At 47.4% G+C, this 21,438-nt stretch overlaps 1 protein-coding gene across 1 annotated transcript in view; it reads right to left on the reverse strand.

Moving 5' to 3' along the window:
• The window catches only part of LOC141917708 (netrin receptor DCC-like), a 632,583-nt gene extending 613,049 nt beyond the window's left edge, over positions 1-19,534 (reverse strand). The window contains exon 1 of the mRNA XM_074811102.1: positions 18,634-19,534. Within this exon, the coding sequence (XP_074667203.1) occupies positions 18,634-18,724 (91 nt within the window). The 5' untranslated portion in view covers positions 18,725-19,534. The remainder of the gene's footprint in view (positions 1-18,633) is intronic.
• Between the last annotated feature and the right edge of the window lie 1,904 nt (positions 19,535-21,438).

The following is a 21,438-nucleotide window of genomic DNA, read 5'->3' on the forward strand; positions in this document are numbered from 1 at the left end:
TCCTCCAGTCCAACCATGAACCTCACACTGACCGTTCCCAACTCCACCACATCCCTCAGCCCTGGGTCAACCCGACTCTTCAACCCCTCCAGGGATGGGGACTCCCCCCCTGCCCTGGGCAGCCCATTCCAACACCCAACAACCCCTTCTGCAAAGAAATCCTTCCTAAGAGCCAGTCTGACCCTGCCCTGGCGCAGCTTGAGGCCATTCCCTCTTGTCCTATGGCTTGTTAAACCCTGGCAGTTTAACCCCTCGGTCAAATTTGATCAAAAAAGAGCCTCTGAGCTCAACTGAAGATGAAACCAATCTGGACAATGTGGTCTCCACTTAACTTGAGTCCTTTCAAGAAAGTTTCCTGAAGGACTTTTTGCCATTCTTGGAAAGATCCCAGCATGTGGAAGGGGCTTCACGCCAAGAGAGGATGTTTTCTAGAGGTTTGGTCACAGCAGACATTTGACTGCAGTTTTCCTGTCCTTTGACTTCACAAAAGGACAAAATAAAGGAAGAGAAATCCGCAGTTACAGAAGGTGATGTCATGTACCTTTACTCTGATATTGATTGCCCATCTACAGTACTTCACTTTAAAATAATGAACAACCCAGAAATAGAAACATAACCAATCAATTATTCTGTCCTAATTACTCAAAGCCAAATCTGGTGGAAATGCAGGCTTGTACACCAGCTTCTACGGCATAAGAAAGCCCCTTTAGATCCTTGTGAAGAGGTGGGAAGACAAGTGCAAACTGGATGGTAAGTGCTTGAAAACGCAGCCCTGCTCTCAGCTGTGTTGTCACCCTCATGGTTACAGGACAGTAAAATGGGAAAAGATTTTCATTTTACAGCGATTCCACTGTCAGGTTAAATATTAACCACCATGTTCATATAACCCACTCATCACCAATTTCCATTTGGAAAATACTGGATGTCTACAACCAAACGTTCTTGCAAGACAGGCATTTCCACCACAAAATATATACAGACAAATTATCTATGTAAAGCTCAGGCTTAGTGCATTACAAATCAATATTCCTCCTTCCCCTCTCCACATCTATTTTCTTCGCTCATATAAAGCCAATCATCTCCTGAAACACAGGTGTGAGGAAATTATTCTCATTTCCATAAAAAAAAGTCCGTTGGAATTAAATTCTATAAAACAGAATAAATCCATGTTAGACAAAAGCTGAAACCTCCGCAAGCGTCTATCAAGCCTAAAGCCCTCATCCTAATCCCAAATTCAACCTCGGCTGTGATCATTGGCGTGACAAGGATTTATCACGGTGCAGAATTTATGCCTCGTGCACCTGATTCCCGTCCCAGGATTTCTACGGGTGCAACTGCTTCGGGTTAAGGTCACTACCAATTTGCAGGAACAGGAGGGAACAACAGATAATGTTTTTCCAAGGTAATTTTTTTTCCAGCCTGTGGCCAAAGTCTGCTCCAACGGGGGAAACCTCAAAACATCGCCAGCTTCTTTCACAGCACTCAAAAAGCAGCTTTTACAGAGGTCCAGACTTAGAGGTGCAAAGAAAAACATTGAAAGAGATTGCAAAGACAATAAAACTTGTACAGAAAAAGTTTGGCACGTGTATAAACCCAGAGGGCAGTTTTTCCTCTAAAAGTCAAAGTTTACCTCACAGTCGTTTCATCCCACAGCAATTTTCTAATTGTTCATTAAAAACACATTAATTGTATGTAAAATGCATAATTTATCGCTGTTTGGAAGTGAAAATAGAAAACTCCAGGGGGCAAAAAATTGGCATGAAGTCATACTTCTGATTTATCCCTATAAAATCTGTCCCTGGGTACTGTTAATTATTATAACTTATAGGAGAAGACATTAAATTTCTACTTAAAAAAAATTAGTTTTAATGAATCCATGCATTGATCATGAATATACAGTATTTTCATAAATTGCCACATCTTTCAGTGAAAACACGTGTATGCTTCTGTTGATTATACTTAGCTCGTAAAGTCATATTTTTATATGAGTGCAAAACCAATATTCAGTAGTCATAATTCAAAAAAAAAAAAAAAAAAAAAACCACCCAGCAACAAAAGAACCACAGCAAACCCCGCACCATCACGCTCCATGGTCTCGTGATTACTGTCTCCTCTTTTAATGAAGACGTAGCACCCCACTTTCTGGGCCTAATTTACACTATAGATCAAAACTATGTGAAATTTTCTAATTCTCCAAGAGAGGAGGGAGCTTGCCACCTTTATGGCTTTTAACCCACACTGTTATTTCAGTTTACAGAATTAGCATCTGTGTAGAGCAGCAAAAGATGGCTGGGAGGTGTTTAAGCTGGCATTGAACTGCTGATTCTCAGAAGTCCAAATAATGAGTGTTTTACCCCTACTAATGATAACTGAAACCTTCAGTTCGAGTCACGTCCTTCTAGCTTGTTTTTTTTAAATCACAATCTCAAGGAATAAAAGTCATTACCACAGCAGCACACACTTGCAGTTTTTCTTTCAGCTCTTCCAGCACGTCGGTTTGCTCTTCAAACTATAGTCTATTAAGAACTTGCATTTTTGCTGTGACTGTAGATATATATATGTGTGTATATATATTTTATATATGGGCACACCTGTCCACATGTATAGGTGTATCTATACACCTACACCCAGGTATATCCAAGCTAAAAAAAAAATCACTCAAGTACAGCAATGCACACACAAACATACCTACTTACACAGATACACACGTATATATTCACCTCCCCATCTAGAGTATATATAAATATATAAATAAATATATATATATTATATATAAAGCATCTCATTCATAGAACTGCATTTTCTCCCTGCCCACAGAAGTCACCAGACAGCAAAATGCTGCCCACACACTCCGAAGTGAGTGTGGGGCCCTTAACGAAGGGCAGGAATTAAGGCAGGATTTTATCTAACCAGGGGCATCACTCCATGAATCTCACTCCTGGATAATTCTGGGGGAGCTGATCTGCCCTTGGTTTGTGTGTGTGACTGGGGTTTTTGCTAGCAGGGGAGGGGGTTACAGTGGTGGTCTGTGTGAGAAGCTTCTGGAAGCTCCCCTGGCTCCAAGTCGGACCCACCTCTGGCCAAGGCCAGTTAGTGATGGTGGCTGTGCTTCTGTGATAATGTATTTAAGAAGGGGAATTTGGGAGGAGTTGTGAGGAGGAGTTAGGAGAAGGACGCCTCTGTGAACACCGAGGTCAGTGGGAGGAAGGAGGAGGAAGAGGGGGAGATGCACCAGAGCATGGAGCCCCCCTGTACCCTGTGGTGAGAGGGCAGGGCCCCCCCCATCACCCATGGGGGTCACTGGAGGAGCAGAGATTTGCCTGTGGGGGACCCCCAGGACTCTGTGGGGAGAAGTAGCCCCCGCTGTTGTAGTTCAGCGCTGGGAGGTGCAACACGTGGGGGTGACCCACGGCGGAGCATCTCGGGAAGAATCACCCCGTGGGGAGGACTCACGGCGGAGAGAGTTTGTGGGGGACTGTCTGCTGTGAGAGGGACGTGACGTGGAGCAGGGGGAGGAATGCAGAAGAGTGCTTCCCCCCAGCCTTGGGGGAAGGAACAGCAGCACTGACTGCACCCCCCATCCCCTGTGCTGCTGGGGGAGGAGGTAGAGATATTGGGAACAAAACTGAGCCTGGGAAGAAGGGAGGGGTGGGGGGAGGTGGTTTTAAGATGCTGTAACATTTCTCACTGTCCCATTCTCTCTGTGAAGTGTCGTTATCTTTAATGTTTTGAAGCAGTGATATTCTTTTTCTGCCCCTAATGAGCCTGCCCTTTGCCCATGACCATAATGGGTGAGTGACACCCCCCCGGCTCCCCTCCTTATCTCCACTCCTGAGCCTTTGGATTCATTTTTTTCCTTTTCAGCGCTGCGGGGAAGGGAGGACTGGACGGCTGCGTGGTGCTCAGCTGCCCTCTGGGCTCAAACCATGACAGGCCAACAATTCTGCACCTATCTATGCAGTAGGCTAAGGAGGTGATTTTAAAAAAAAATAAAAACACCTCCTTAGCCTACTGCATAGATAGCGCAGAGTCATCCAAACATCCATTTATTCCATCAGGTCATGAAGCGACTGGTTGCCTGACACACCAAATACCAGCGTGCTGCATGCTAGGAGCGTGAGAAACAGCCTGCAACGTTCTCTTTGCAGGGTGAGGCCACCTCCCAGGGTTGGGAGCTGCCAAAGACCCTGAGTATCTCCTCTGGCTTTGCTCTACCCCTTGGCCATCCCCCAATTCCCCACCTCAAACGAGGAGGGTGTCCTCGAAGCAAATGGGTCGCTCGCAGCAGTATTGCAGAAATGGTTTGAAAACACCGACAGAGGAAATTACCTTTTGCTCTTTTCTAACCTACAGGAGAGTTTGTCGACTTGCAGCTCCTTTGTTTTAGCCATGATCTAGTAGACAACAAAGTTTCAAGAGGATCTGCCCTAACTCTCTGATAATAAGCATCTCCTTGCCTCTGCTTCCACTTACAGATTCTTGCTCGAGGCATCGGATGCTCCAAGGCAAGTTTTGATAAAAGAGCCTTGCTGTCTGCAGTGCCCCTAATTACAGCGGCTCCGTTTTCTCCTTTGCCGGTGCTCCATCCTCTAGGTTAATGCCACAAAGGTCACTTTGTTAATTCAATACCAAGCCCACATTAGAAATCATCTGCACAGGGCTGGAAAAGTCAGTGTCTTTTTTAATACCGATGTTAATGTTTTCTTACTACTATACAGTCATAGAAATGAATTATGGAGGAATAAAGTAGGTACCTTGTGAAGGTTAGCATTACCCCGAGATAGACATCAAGGCAGGTCAGATGATTCACCACCAGCAGGTGATTATTTTTCTCCCGAGATTAACATATGCCTTAAACAAGCTTCCAGGAACGTGAAGTTAGAAGAGAGAATTTCCCATCGGGTAAATTGGAGCAGGCAGGGCTCCAGTTTGACCAAACATGTAGAAGAAATGATCCCACGTGGGGCTTTGGATGGAAAGGGACAACCAGGGTCGTCAAGCCTACGTCAGAGAAGAGCTACACAACGGACACCTACTGCAGAAAGGTCCACAGAGCTTCACCACATGCCACGAACCCCCAAAATACTCACAGGCACCCTTCTTAAGACCTCATAAAGACCAGAAACTGTAACTACCAGAGGAGACGTGGGGATACCGATGTCCCTGAATGTTGCACAAGATGCTAGGAAGCCCAGCAGACCCCACTGTACAGGAAAGGGGGGAAAAACAGTCCCTGGTAATCTGGCCATGAGGAGAAAATTCCCTTTTGACCCCAAATCTGGGTGTATGAGCAGAAGACAGCAGCAAGGGCTGATACTAACAGGACTGCAACGGCCCCTTCCTCCACTGTTCCTCCAACCTGCCTCTTTTGGGATCATTTAAGGAGTTTTTTCCCCTACATATCGGATGTGGATTTGTTATGTATTTAAGGATATGCACCAAACTGAAGCCCAAAGCTACAAGACACAAAAAAAGCTGTTCCAGCATTTAGAGCTGCTGGGCTGGATCCTAAGTCCAGCCTTCACCAGGCTTTGCAGCACACTGTCGTGTGCCGTGTGGTCCTACTCCCCTCTCCTCCGCTTAAATCGACTGTCAGGATGAACAGAACTACCACAGGACCAAAAAGAAAGTACAAAGCAGGATTTCCAAGAAGGTAGAAGCAGAGGACGGGTTGTGTTCATTAGCTGTAGCCCTTCTAGTCCCGACAGTTGACAATTAAGTCCCAGGCTTAAAACATTATGGTTATTCCTGAAGGACAAACCCTGAAGCAACAGTTGGTACTTGCCCCCAGTTTTGTTCTTTGCCTGTTGAATTGCCATTTTTATTTTGTGCGAGGTTACCAAGGAACACAGAGGGGTATTCTTCATCCCCTCTTCGGCTTCTTCAGGCTGTGAACACCAGGAATGTATTTAATGTAGTAACAGAGGGGTGAGGGAAGGCCTTCAGCACTCACCAACGCTTACCATTTTAAGATTAATGACCACAAAGAAGGACAATGGGTTTTTTCAGTCATGGTTTTGGGAGGTATCTGCCCAAGATTTTTGGGGAAATGTTTATTGATTATCATTTTAAAAGACCAGCTTCCTCCCAGGAGCCAAATAGGCTATTCCTAGGGGTGGATTTTGGAAACTGTTAGCTGCTCACTTTTTTATATTACAGAGTAATGTATATGCCATCAAGAAATGTTCTACAAAAAAATGAGAAACAAATTCAGATAAGTTGCTGACAGATCGTATACTAAGAGGCCAAATTTTCATCATACATTCACTGAATTACCTTTTAAAATCTAATTTATTGTCAGGCTAACTCTAGTCTCATTTGGAGCTTACTAGCGTTAGGATGATCAGCATTTTATGGCAGCCATACATTACAGTTGTGTCGTACCCTTTTACTATAGGAATCTCAAAGCATTTTACCATCCCTCATAGGTGTTTGCAGTTGTTTAGCTTTAACTGGGATAAGCACCTCCCCATCCTCATTTAACGTTGTGGTGAAGCGGCAACGGGACGCTTAAAAGGCTGTGGCAGCATCACGGAGCAGTTTGGGAAAATGAGATTTTAGAAGGGGTATGATTGAAAACCTAATAGAAAATTAGAGAGAAAAAAAAAAACCAAAACACCTGTAGCTCAAAGGGGACCTGTCTTAGCATCAGGTTTACTCATGGGGAGGATCACGGGACCTTTAGCTCTACAGCTCAGCCCTGGAAAAGGACTTGGGATGGAAACCTGAGCATCAGCATTCATGTCCGAGAAAACAGGGAAAGTTAAGCCCAGCTCTAGGAGTGTCTGGCTGCATTTTTGGATGGTTTTTAGTCATGCAGTGACCCAGACTGACCTTGTATAAAGGTTTACTTCTTTCTGACACAACCCATTTACCTACCATACAGGAACAGAGTATTTGGTGGCAAAGCCTGGAGCCCAGCAAAGGATGATGCAGAAAAACTCCTGACGACGTAGGAGATGTCAGGAACAATCAGAACTAATGAAATAGTTATTGCTATCAGGTATTTGGCATATTAATGCACGGAGACAGATCTCATTTAATGAGACAGAGTCTGGCAATATAAATTATCGGACACTCAAACACTACCACGCTCCACATTTAAGGGCCATTTGAATTGTACTCAGGTAGTTTCACTCATCTGCAATCTGAGGAATGTGTTAATAAATACAGGACTGAATCACACCATTGATTTGTAAGTGGAATTTCCCATTAAAACCTGTCAAGAGTATTACTTTAAAAAAAATTAATGGTATATTATAGCCCAGGGTTCTGCTATAACATACTCCTGACAGTATAGCTCTGCGTGTCTCATGGGTGATGGATAATCTTGTTTGTTCTGTTTCGTCGCTGTAGTATCTTTCTTTTGCACTTCTGCCGCAGCCACGAGCAGGACTTGGGGTCCATCTCCAGTGGGCAGCAAATTAAACAACCGAGCAAGAGTCTACAGCTTCCTTCTTGCTTCCTTGAGGAGCAATGTTTCATTTCTACGGCCAGTATCTCCAATTCTGCAAAAAAACCTGGAAATCCACCTCTCTCATTCTGCCACTTTGGATTCTGCTCCGACTTCTCTGTGGATTTATTCTCCCAAGTCTCATAGATTTGGTGTTTTTTGGAAAGCTAGCTAGTTTTGTAGTTATGGACAAACACACTTGTCATTCCTGGGATGTTCTGTGAGTTCTGATATGAAAAGGAGGAGTAACATGAGTGACAACACAACGCCGACAGGCCCGGACTTGGCACGCACAAGGATGGCCCCTGTGATTCTTTATCGGTGGCCTCACTCCACACTACTTCAAGAATTTGTGATAAAAACAGATTAAGGTTATGTAAGAAGCATCGGTGGGGGGAAAAAAAAGACAAAAAAAAAAAAAAAAAGCCGAAGCATTATTTTATCGCATGTTTGAGATTAAAACCATTTCATAGTCGATTCACAAAAACCAATTTGCAACGAAGCGACGGTGCCAAGGGATTTGGGTGGCTCCAAACCAGTGTCCCCAGTTAAGTAGGAAACCTCCCCTTGGTCAGGATTGGAAAATTTGCTCCTGAAGAGTCATGGTGCTGCCCCATTTGTGACTGGTTGGTTGAGCACAAAGCATTACTCACACCCTCGAGTGGCCACCGTCCTTGCGGTGATATCATTTTCCATTGATTGTAATTGAGTTCTATTAATGATGTAATTCAATTAGACACAAATCAAGAGATAACTAATACTTTTAATAACGTAACACCAGCTTCTGACAAAATCCCTACACAGATGGAAAAGCTTGACAGAGTTTCTGGTAACAGAATATCCCCCTCTGGAGAGATGTTAACAACCCTTTTAATATCAATACACCTGCTATAGCAAAGCTATTTGGTTGCAGAGAATCAGCATCTGCGTGAGCATAGAAGGAATGCAAATGATCAACAACAAATTGTGTTAGGAGGATGTTGTTGATGTGAAGGTGTCTCCACGGAAGTCAGTGAAGATTTATTCAGGTTACGAATGTGGCCTAATGCGTTGAAACAACCTTTCTCTCTCTTTTTATAATTGTTTAAATCATTAAAATGTGATGGATTAAAAAAAAAAAAATCTGATTTATTCTCCATTACTGTGGGCTTAGAGAATTGTGTGGGCAGTATGGAAATACAGCTGTTTACCCAGTTTTCTCTGGAATCTTTCATCCAGATGACCTTTATTTCAGATTAATGAAAACAAAGAATAACGTTTGCGTGAGAGGGAGATCAGAGCAAACTGCCACGGGTAACAGACTCTGCCAGAACAGAATATATTTCTTAGAACACACACCTGCTATTCCAAAGCACACAGTTGGTTTAATTTCCACAAACTGAGTATGCCCTTACTTTTAATGTCAAAACCAATTACCGCCAGAAATCTAAAAACATTAAACCGCATGATTTTTGCAAAAAGCGCTGCACGTACAACACCCTCTATCCTACAGCACTTTAAAACCTTGTGCATAAATACCTTTTTCTAAGCGTCCTTCTACTGCTGGTTTGCTAAATGTCCTATCAACACTTGGACCATGGGAGCTATCAGCCTCCGTTGGCACAGAAAATTTCTACATTTCTAAATCTCTGGAAAAGGCCATTCTGACACGATCCAACGGTATGAAACCGTCTCTGTTTTGCATCCTCCTAATCATGAATGGTTAAAACAAGAGCTGTCAGATTCAAGTTAATTTTTTCACAGAATCACAGAATCATCTCAGTTGGAAAAGCCCTTGAAGCTCCTCCAGTCCAACCATGAACCTCACACTGACAGTTCTCAACTCCACCACATCCCTCAGCGCTGGGTCAAAACTCGCTTCACGCTGTTTCTCACACAGGAGGACACAGTGTCCAGGGAAAATAAAAAGGTCCTGAGCCCCTGTAAATAAATACACAAAAATCCCAATGTCCTTTTTAACAGCAAAGTCTAAATCTAAGACCATTAACTACTTTCATATGTATGACAGACTCCTCTTCAATAATTCATCTAAACCTTTTCAATCTTCTGAGCAGAAAACCATGTAGGAAGCTGCCTTTCAAAGCAGAATGGGGGATTGTGGGCCTTTTTGCCAAATTTATAAATAACATGTAGGAAATTAGGATAACCTAATCCCCCCCCCCCCCCCCCCCCCAAGGCAACGACAATCAAAACCTCGATCCGTGCAAGAAAAGGCATTGCTTCATCAGCAGTCAACAGGGTGGTGCATTTGGGTCTCACCATGACTGTGGTCTGTTGTGTGTCTTCAGCACCAGGGAAGAACAGAAGGAAAGTTTTAAAGGATTTTTTTTTCTTCTTTTTCTGAGCATCAGAAGGCAAAGAAGAAAAAAAAAAAAAAATGGAAGGGTATACAGATGAAGGCCCCTCGGAGACTTTTTAGATGTCTGTCTTCTTCCCCTGATGCTTCTAAGAGGAAAAACAGAATGAATATTGTGGATAGACACTCAAAAGAATGCTTTTAAAAGGCTTTTTTTCACTTTGGCTAGTGAGGAGAAGAGTGTTGGCAAGACACTCAGGAGGAAGGAGGTTCTTGAGTAAACTCTGCACTGAACAAGCCCTTTCGGGAAGCTGTGGGCTAAGGATGAAACACCCAACTGTGCTCAGTACCTGCTGCCAGCCCCAGGACAGCCCCCTCCTTGCTGATAAGTCAACTCCACTCCTAGGGAAGCAACCTTCAGCTTTTAATTGCAACACTTTGTTAGAAAGAAACACTTCACGCAATTGTATCAATTGACCTTGTCCAGAGCCGTCATGTTTTGTCTAATTACTGCTCTCAGAGCTCGACAGCCAGACAGAAATGCCCACTGGTTTAGCTACAGGTCACACTGTTCAGACAACCACCAGCCTTCAGGCACTTTCTGAACGGAGATTTCTCAGATTTGTTGCACCAGATTTGGCTACTGGGCATTTTTTTGTTCCTCCTCAAAATACACTCCAAGAAAATGGGACAAGGAACATGGAATAAGGCTCTAAAATAATATATATATGAGGTCAGTGTTCAGCTACGCCAACAGCAACCGCCTCCAGCTCACGACCTTCACTGTATTTCATACCTTCTTGGGGACAATCCAGTGTTAGTTTAGTGGGGAATGGCACTGCAAGAACCAGTGGCATGCAACTGAAGTCAAGCAAATTAAAAAGAGAAACAAAGCGGGCGGAAAAAAAAAAAAAAATCAAAAAAAGCAACCCAGTGAATGCAATTAGCTACGCCAAGGGAGAATGTCCTGCAGCCCATCACAGCACAAGGTAAATAGGTGAAGTTCTGTGGATTGTCCACACACAGAACAGACTAAATGAGCAAAGGATTCCTGTTTGAGTGGAAACATTATCTGTTCCCATCACAGAATCCCAGAATCCTTCAGGTTGGAAAAGACCCTTGGGATCATCAAGTCCAACCCTCAGCCCGACTCTACAAAGTTCTCCCCTACACCACATCCCCCAACAGCTCATCCAAACGACCCTTAAACACACCCAGGGATGGGGACTCCACCCCCTCCCTGGGCAGCCTATTCCACTCTCTGACCACTCTTTCTGGGAAACATTTTTTCCTCATGTCCAGTCTGAACCTCCCCTGTTGCAGTTTAAAGCCGTTCCCTCTTGTTCTGTCACTAATTCCCCGGGAGAAGAGACCAGCACCAACCTCTCTACAATGTCCTTTCAGGGAGCTGTAGAGAGTGATGAGGTCTCCCCTCAGCCTTCTCCTCCTCACACTAAACAGTCCCAGCTCCTTCAATGGCTCCTCACAGGATTTATTCTCCAGGCCCTTCCCCAGCCTCGTCGCCCTCCTCTGCACTCACTCCAGCCCCTTGAGATCTCTCTCATATTGAGGTGCCCAAAACTGGACACAACACTCCAGGTGTGGCCTCACCAGTGCAGAGCACAGGGGGACTATCACCTCCCTGCTTCTGCTGGTCACACTATTTCTAATCCAAGCCAGGATGCCGTTGGCTTTCTTGGCCACCTGGGCACACTGCTGGCTCGTGTTCAGCTGCTTGTCAATGAGAACCCCCAGATCCTTCTCTTCCAGACAGCTCCAGCCACACCTCCCCGAGCCTGTAGCCATGCAGGGGGTTGTTGTGGCCCAAGTGCAGGACCTGGCAGAAGTGTATGGTGGACAGGACTCCAGTGAGAACTTCTCCTTAGACTCACACCTGTGACCAGCCAGGCAGAGGACACAAAATTTGCGTCACTATTTTTTACGACAATCTCTCTCCGTGCACCCAAAAGCAAGCAGTGAACTGCAAAATAATAGTTTGCTTTAGTCCCGTTTATAACACTATAATCTCTCTTAATCTTTCACTGGAGAAACTACCCATATCCAAGAGTCACTTTGCTGCTCCTTTTACCAAAACAGCCTGTTCTGGCAGCGCTGCACTGAGATTTGATAGAGCATCGGGCAGCTGTGGAGACGGCGGAAGGTATGCAGTGCGAGTAAAGAAAAACTTCAGAAATAGGAGGCAAGAACAGAGCTGTGATATTGAGGGCAGAAAAAAAAAAAAAAAAAAAAAAAGAAGAAAGCAATAAGCAAAGGCAAATTGGAAATATAGAAATGTCGCTTCTCACCTGTGCAGGACAAACACAGTCCCTGTCAGCACAACATCTGAAGCTCCCATTGACTGACAGGGTATAGAGAACGCGGCCACCAGGCTGCGAAACTGTTATTATATATAAATGATAAAAATATGAACTAGGAGACTGTCATTCATTGCTGAGCTCTTCTGGTGATTGAAGAGCTGACCTTAGCTCAGCTAATCTACAGAGCCTCTCAAAAGAGTCGTAACCCTGCAATTTATAAAGCTCTCCATCCACCCCCCAACGAGCACAGCCTCACCTCCCACAGTACATCCTCGTCCCACGCTACGTCCACGTCGTGCAAGCACCACCTCCACGATTTGGATAAATTCTGGGTTTCGTAACACAGTGGCACAGAAAGCATCCAACCACCCTAACCTCTCCACCTAAAACAAATGTTTTCATAAACACCTGCATTGGTGGATGGGGTTATTTCACTGTCCAGGAAACTCTGTGCACAGAACAGGAGCTTTCCAGTATCTTTATTTATTTTTGTCACCCTTTGTTCTCACTGTAAGACCCCAGAAGAGAAAGACAATAAGTATTTCTTCCAATGAGTCAAACTTCTCAGCTGGCCAGGATGCTGCTTCCCAAAACGGATGGAAATTGGTATCAAAGCTTTGGAAATTACAAAGCTGCTGGTTGTTCACCTTCTGCTTCCAGGCTGGGAGAGAGGAGGCAGCTTGTGAGTCCTCCAGCCCAGGGAAGTGTGACCATGGGCTGGGTGCATGTGATCACTCCAGCGAATCTGATTATTCATAAAGCACCATAAAAATAAAGTAAATCATCAAAACATCAGTAGACTCCTTGTTTTAAACTCTGCTTCGCAGGGTGAGAAGATACCCAGTTCTCAGCCAGTAATGCAACTTCCAAGATACTATTCCTTCAGCTTCTCTGTTTGACAACTAATATTTTGCTGAAACTTCGGGCAGCAATTTAGAGTAGTTTTCAACGTATTTTGAATACTTCAGAGCATTTATAAAATTACAGCACATACTGGCATTAGCATCGACAAATGACTGCCATCAACCGAGACAGAAATTGAGACATTTAACTGCGCGTTTATTGTGCCTCTCTGAGAATTCCGTTTCCTTTATAGTGCAGACGTCTCCAAACTCTCGAGCGAGATGTTCTGTCATTAGCCCAATTTAGATGTAGCCCTTCACATCAAAGCTGAAATTGAGAAACGTTGGCAGAAAGAAACAATTCTGCTAGGTTTACAATTATCTGATGCGTTATCTTTCAGGAATAAAATACTCTATTTTACCAGAGAATTTACTGTCAGAAATCAGGAGATACACTTCACTTTCAGTTGTTGCTTTCCATAGTTGGAGAGTTTTCCTTACAGAGGGCTGTGCAGAAGACCCAAAGGAACAAATCTCAAATACCCGAGGCTCTCCACCCGTATTAAAAAAAAAAATTCCTAAGCATCAAGCATCCGTTATCTTGCAGAGGAAACCGCTGTTGCTTTTCAACAGCAGAAGTGGTCAAACAGACCGTGAAGTTTATAGAAGGGGATGGGGAGGAGGAGACAGGTAATGGACACATGAAGGAGATTTATCTCTCAAGGACCAGAACCGGTAACAATTTAAGCCACCCCCGCAACAAACATTGGAGAAGAAATTCTTGTAAGTGAGCGTTAGAAACATTCAGCAAGGGAGATGGATAAAAAATGGTGCAAACACCAGGAGTGAACCCTGCAAAGCGCCTGAGCTCATGGATGCGGTACGTTGTGGCACCTATTTATTGGCAGATGATTTTTCAGGCCAGCGTGGAGAAAGGAATTCACTTGGGCAAATTAAAAGTAAAGGCGGTCAGAGACTCAGGGAATAGCAAAGAGGATGTGGCAGTGGGTGCCTTCTGGAGGAGTGGGGACCCCTCTGCACCCTGCAGATTTGGGTGCTGTGTCCCGAGCTGATGCTGGGCAGGAGCAGCTCCATCCAGCCCCGAGCACTGTGGCTGCAGTAAGGGGAGGGGGGGGGGCAAGGAAAACGAGGACAGGGCCAGTCTCTTTAGTTTGGATTCCAATGGAAATAAAAAAAATGTAGGTCACTGTTTCACCCAAGGGATAATTTTAACAGAGCAAGTGAATTTTTTTGCCTTTAGTTAATTAATCATGAAAGCCTCGGTGGAATTTGTTAGTATACTTTTAATTCAGGCAAGGCCAACATTTTAAGAAATTTCCATCTATTTGTATTACAACAAAGAGACTGACTGCACTGACTCACCCTGTTACAGATCTGCATTTCAGCAGAAGGGAAAATTAGGCATGAGAAAACACGATCCCCGCTTTGAGCCGCAGCTTCTTTCACAAGCGCTTCGTTCCCTACACCAAGGGAGAACTTCTGTAAACTGCATCCATCAAGGGATTTGCAGCAGCAAACCTGAAGGGAGAACCTACCTGTTGGCCTTCGAGTCTGACTGTCCCTACACCTGCACGGCGGCGGCACAGATAAACCTTCTCCTACGCCAGCACAGCGGGGAACCGGCGAGCTTTAGCCTGGCCAGATGTTAAACTATCAGGAAAAGGCAAACTTCTTTCACAGCTTACTCACATTAGCACATTCGCTGAAGTCTTTACAAGTTTTTCACCAAGAATGGAGGTGCAAACACACCGCAGAGTTTTATCCTCTGCAGCTGGATCCGCCGCACAAGCGGGCACATGGGAAACACTCGGTTTTGCGGCGTTATTTTATCTCGTAAAACTAAAGCTTAAAAAATCAGTACTGGCCCTCTAAAGGACAGCTGGTGGAACATCCATGTGCTGTACATCTGATGAATGACTCTGAAAGAGTTATTTTAGCTGTCATGTCACCGGATTGACAGCAGTCTCCCGCTAGAAGGGGCCAAGCCAGGCGTCACATACAACACACGCTTCAGGGACCGAGCTCAGGCAAAACCCAGATTATTGCAGGATGGTGTTAAACAACAGGCTACTGGGAAATACCAGCCCACGTACAGCATCAGCCTTTTGCCAGTTAAAATGTGAGGCAGGACAGGGATGCAAAACAAGGCTCTCCGCTTCCCTGGCAGTGGAGTGAAAGGCCGGGTGGGTTGGGAGAAGGCAGCACTTGCACCTCCATCTCCAGCCAGGCTGCTCCAGGGAGATGCAAACAGCAAGGTCAGGGCACTAGCTCTGAACTTAAGCTCAGTCTGATGATGGGAAGAACTCACCTGGACTGCAGTCCCCGGTTTTCTTCCCTAAATTTGAGAAGCACGGATGTATTTATTAATCATTTGGATCCTGGAAGCCCTCGCTGCGGACCACGATCCCGCTGTGAATCTGCAGAGCAAAGCCCTGACAGCCCTGCCCGAAAATCCTACCGTCCCAGCATAAAACAGGCAAGCAAAGATGGGTTCAGCCAAACAGAGAAATATCTCGATGGCGCTTCCACGTCTTGGGCCCTGGAACAGATCTTTCAGGCTAAGTTTTGTATTGGGAAGGACAACGGAGTAGCAGTCAAGGATAAATGAACCAAGTGTGAAATCTGGACATGATTGCACTTGGCATAATCTGATTGAAAACAAACGTTCCTGCCTGTGTGTCTGAAGTCAGCATTGGTCCTGGATCCATATGGACGTGGAGAAGGGGGGAGTGAGGACAAAAAGGCATAAAACGTGGTATAATCTGATTGAAAACAAACATTCCTGCCTGCGTATTTGAAGTCAGCATTGGTTCTGGATCCTTATGGACGTGGAGAAGCGGGGAGTGGGGACAAAAAGGCATAAAACAAGAAGAGCTGAATACAAAAACATTCAACAAACTCTAGAAAGAAGACTTAACTCAAATATAAATTGCTCGTCCTCAACTAAGCTCATTTCCATTTTTAAAAACACTCTGGCGAACGCGCGGAGGTTACCCCAGTCCTGTGGTACCCCGGGGTGGCTCACACGCCTCGTAACACAGAGGGCAACTGCAGCGCATGTGAAATGGATGCTGTGACAGGTCACTGGTGATTTATACTGCACCACTCACAGGAGTGATTGCCATAGTACCCAGACATCGCCGGGCTCTGACATGCTGCACTAACGCTAAATTTCTCGCCAGGATCTAGCGGGAGGCAAAGACACCAAACGCAGAAGCCATTCACACACAAAAAAAAAAAAAAAAATCTTTGAGATGGAGTTAAATTCTACAGACAAGAAAGAAAGGTAAGTATTTAGTGGTTACTTTAATACCTACACAGAACAAACCATACAGCACCAGCATGATCAAGCGCTACATAATTTACATCCCCCTTTATCAGGAACACGTTTTCCACGGCCTCTTTCCAAAATGGCAAACGTTGCCCATCATCTCTTCTTCCACCCACATATATTTAACCAGGAAAAGTCCAATGTTGCGCTTTACTTTCTGTCTCATCCCCCAAACCATTTCGCCCCTCGTGCCCAACGGCAAAGGACGGGCGTGGGACTTGACTCGGGCGCAGAAACGGCGCGTCCCTGCCCGCACATGGATGCGCCGCTGCCCTTTGGGACCAAAGTTTTGAACAATCCCCCCCCCGCCCTGCACACCCACAGCAGCTCCGGGCTTTGGGCAGGGGGGCAAGAGAGGAGCCCACCCCATTGTGCAGCATCTCTGGGAGCCCTTTGTTAGCAGGACTCGCTGCCTGCTCATGCCCTGCTGTGCGGGGACGGTGCCAAGCACAGAGCGCTGCCCGCACCTCCTGCCTGCACCTCCTGCCCACGGCACACCAGCTCGCCGGTGGTGTGGAGGCCGCTGCCTTGCCCAAAAAGGGGTAAGATCTGCTTGATTTGGGTTAGTCGACTGACTTGGGATGGCGATAAAGACGCTCAGGAAAGCACAAACTCACGACAGCCCCCGGGGCTGCGACGCTGGGAAAACTTTGCCCGTTTGCAGCTTTGTGAAGCGCAGCGCAAGGAATTGGCTGCGCCGCAAAGATGCCACCTTCAAAATCGGGGCAAAAAAAAAAAAACAACCCACCCGTGTCTCGGAGATGGGGTGTGAAACACACAGCCGATACGTGCAGTTGGAAAACAGCCTGTTTCCTCCACAAACCACAAAACAATACGGACGCTGTGGGAGCGACGGGTTTGCGGCACGTTTGGCCCCTGACACAGCACACGGTTTCCTTCCCTCCTCAGGCACACAGAGGCTCTCGCTCCATCCCCTCCTTTGGCAGCAAAGCAACCTGCAAGTCAATCATCTTTCAGGAAGGAGGATCACTGCCACGTCTCCCAGCTTTTAAGCTGGAAAGGCAAAAGAGACACCAATTTGTTATCCTGCTCCCACTGCCCTGGTCCCCCCCCTCCTCCCACGCAAGTCATTGCAGAGGACGATGCTGGGGACACGCGTACAAAAAATAAAACCTCCTGGTTTGACAGAGGAGCATCTTCCAGTTTACGCACTAACTGCCCAAAATCAGGACAATCAAAAGATACAGCGGTTTGTGTAGAGGAAGCACCACCTCCACGGGCAATCTGCATACAGCTGACACCCTGAGCTTTGCCAGAAGACACCGAGGACCTTCTCGCCCAACGCTTCGTGGTGCAGCGCTCTCCCCATCACAAAAACCTGCTTTAGCGGTGGTGTGCGCGGTGTGGGGAGTTGGTTCCCATTGTTCCTCCGTCGCTGCAGCGAAAAGCAGTCTGCTCGGATGCTTTTTTTTTTTTTGTGTGTGTGTATTTTCCAGACTCCCCCTTCCCAAGGTTTCTCCTACCAAAGTGTGCCTCGTTTTCTTTTGGAGACAATTAGATGAGCGCTGGGGAATAATATTTCCTCGCACGCATCTCCCTCCACCACGCACTCACACCCTGAGCCTCCTGCAAATCAAAGCTGCACTTTCTTAGTTCCTAACACTTCTTGGCTCGCACTCCCACCTCTCTTCCCTTTCTTTTCGAAGAAGAGATTGCGTAGTGCCGAACCCTTCTCTACCTCCCGCACAAGTAGCCCCAGAGCATCGCCGTGTCAGTCCTCTCCCTTCCTCCCCGACCCCGCTTCCACACACACCACCGGCTTTGACATTTTTAATTAGAAAATGTGCCTGCCAAGTGCGGCGAGAGAGGTGCAGCCCCGAAGACTCGCAGCCTCATAGAGTTGGAAGATGCTTTGCAGAGAAGCGCCTTTTCTGCCTCGCTAACTCCTCTGCTGCTTTTTATTCCTTTCCCCAGTAAAAGCAGCCCCTTCCCTTGGTTTCAACACACAAACCCAAAAAGCTACAGGCGAATTTATCCAACCGCAAGCGGGATCAGGTGCAGAACTGGGAACTAACCCTACCACCTATTATGCCACCTCCTGCCACATTTCTCCTTTATTTTCCATAGATTTCCTTCTTTCCAGTGCTCCCCTTTCTCCCCAAGGCTGCGCAAGGCGCTTCTAAACGCGGTTCCCCCCTTCCCATCTGTAGCAAGTGATGCAAAACAGCAACAGCAACAACAAAACGCTCGGAAAAAAATAAAAAAAACACCATATCATGCTTGCGGAAGGTGAGAAAAGTCCATCAGCACAAGAGAAACGGGCACGTTGCTTTGGGATGCGGAGGGAAAAAAAAAAAAAAAAATCCCCCTCACCCCGGAGAGAAAAAGGAAATAAAGCAGAACTGACTTACCAGAGACTCGAGGATGGAGGTTCGCCAGCGTAAACCCGAAGAGGAGAAAAGCCAGTTTTGGTACCCAAAGACATCCAAGACTATTCTCCATATTTCAACACACACCTACAGAGTCGGGTCCTGAGCACCAGCAGCAGCCACACATGCACGCTCAGCTCCTTCTGCCTCCTCCTCGCCGGGGCTTTTGGGGGGTTTGGTTGGGTTTGGGGTTTTTTTCGGTCCCTGCTGACAAGGATCAGCAAAAGGGGAAGGGGTGCGGAGGGAGGAAAAAAAGTTGCATTCAGTCCAGGAGGCTCCGTGCGGGGAACTAACTCAAGGAGACGGGGAAGGATGGGGAAGGGTCCTCCCACCGCTGGAAAACCATACAGAGGGAAATCCTGCCCCCCCAAAAAAAAAGAAAAAAAAAAAAAAGCCAAAAAGCCGGCCGGCGGGCATCAAAAGAGTCGCGGCGGCTCCATGTCCAACGCGAAGTAGAAAAAATGAAAATAATAAAATAAAAAATGGGTAAAAAAAATGGGGGGGGGGGAGAAGAGCTGCAAGGCGGGGAGCGCGCGGCCGGCGGGCGCGGGGCAGCGCCGCGAGCAGCCGCCGGCGGAAGGGGCTGAGGCGCCTCACGCGTTCCCGCCGCTGCCGCCCGCAGCCTGGCCAGCCCGGGCCATGGGGGCGGGGGCCGGAGGAGGAGGCGGCGGAGGAGGAGGAGAGGCCGGGCCGGGCGGGAGGAGGAGGAGGAGGGAGGAGGAGGAGAGGACGGGCCGGGCCGCGCTCGGCAGCAGCCGCCGCCTCAGCGCCCCGCCGGGGAGCGAGGGCGCCCTCTGGGGGCCGCTCGGGGAACGGCCGCGGCCCTGCCCGCACCCCCTCACCCCTCACCTCTGCCCTCACCCCTTCACCCCTGCCCTCACCCCCCGCCCGTGGCCCTTCTCTGAGCCAGGTGCTCTGAAATCACAGAATCACACAAAATCCCAGAATCAGCTGGGTTGGAAAAGACCTTGAAGCTCCTCCAGCCTCACCATGAACCTCACCCTGACCGTTCCCAACTCCACCAGATCCCTCAGCGCTGGGTCAACCCGACTCTTCAACCCCTCCAGGGATGGGGACTCCCCCCCTGCCCTGGGCAGCCCATTCCAACGCCCAACAACCCCTTCTGCAAAGAAATCCTTCCTAAGAGCCAGTCTGACCCTGCCCTGGCGCAGCTTGAGGCCATTCCCTCTTGGCCTGGCGCTGGTTCCTTGGCTCAAGAGACTCATCCCCCCTCTCTGCACCCTCCTTTCAGGGAGTTGCAGAGGGCCATGAGGTCTCCCCTCAGCCTCCTCTTCTCCACACTAAACCCCCCCAGTTCCCTCAGCCGCTCCCCATCACACCTGTGCTCCAGACCCTGCACCAGCTCCGTTGCCCTTCTCTGGACACGCTCGAGTCATTCAATGGCCTTTTTGGAGTGAGGGGCCCAAAACTGAACCCACTCATCGAGGGGTGGCCTCACCAGTGCCAAGTCCAGGGGTAAGATCCCTTCCCTGTCCCTGCTGGCCATGCTAGTGCTGATACAAGCCAGGATGCCATTGGCCTTCTTGGCCACCTGGGCACACTGCTGGCTCATTACCAATCCCCCCCAGGTCCCTCTCTGACTGGCAGCTCTCCAGCCACTCCTCCCCAAGCCTGTAGCGCTGCTGGGGGTTGTTGTGGCCCAAGTGCAGCACCCGGCATTTGGCCTTAGTGAAACTCCTCCAGTTGGCCTCAGCCCACCGCTCCAGCCTGGCCAGGTCTCTCTGTAGGGAAAGATCATTCAGGGCCGTGGCTCTGCAGCCTTCTCCTGCAGGGAAAGAGCACAGGGCTACAGTGGGGGCACTGGCTGTGTCTTCTGAGCGTGTATTCGGGATGAGTGAGAGCCAACAGCTCTGATATTTACACAAAGTGCACCTCAGGGGAATAGAGAATTCAAATCCCAGGCAGAACTCTACAGCTTGGATGTTTTCCTTCAGGAATTCTGATTTTTCAGCATGACTTTAAGGAAGAATCATTTAAAATAACCATTAAACCAATATGCTCTGCCTGCAATCATTGCTTGGGCTTAATTAGAGCATGTCATGCCTTAGGTCCAGCTGTGGGTTCCACAGCAGTAAAAGCATCACCAGCAGCTGAGGAACCTCAACTTTGTGCAGCTTGTTTGGTCGCTCTCCACCCATTTTCCCTGCAAGCAGACCATGCTACACGTTATTTCAGTAACTTTTTGGCTGCTGGAAAAAACACACGTTGGGTAGGAAATGAAAGCCGAGGAGCTCAAACAACTAATTGCTGGAGTTACGTTCCCCTGGGCAGGCACAAGTCTCCTGGAAATGCCTTCTGCAAGTGGGGAGATTCTCTCTAGAAATTACCCAGGCCAGACGTTGGGGTAAGGGCCCTGAGGAAGGCACCCTGCCACCCTGTTCCTCACATTGGACCTGGCTCCACCACCCTCACCGTTCCCTGCTCCCAAGGGCTCTCCTGTTGCCAAACCCTCTGCTCCTGATTTACGAAACATCCCCTTCTGCAAAGACTCTATTTCTGCCACTTGTCGCTGTTTGCCTGCAACTTGCCTCTGCTGTTCTCTGATTTTGCTCCTATTTTGGTCTTTTCTTTTTCCTCGCTTTTTCCGTGACCTGCTTAATCTCCATTTTCAGTAGCACCCTCACTACTTCTGCAAGCGCCCCAAAATTACAGCCTGAGTGTTCAACGCAGCTCTCGCAACAACCACTTTCTCACTGGTGGTCAGACACCTCCATGGTCTGGACTCCCGCACACGCACAAAGGGCTTTTCTCTGAACAACCTTCCTC

This window comes from Strix aluco, chromosome W (assembly GCF_031877795.1).
Source record: "Strix aluco isolate bStrAlu1 chromosome W, bStrAlu1.hap1, whole genome shotgun sequence".
NCBI lineage: Eukaryota > Metazoa > Chordata > Aves > Strigiformes > Strigidae > Strix > Strix aluco.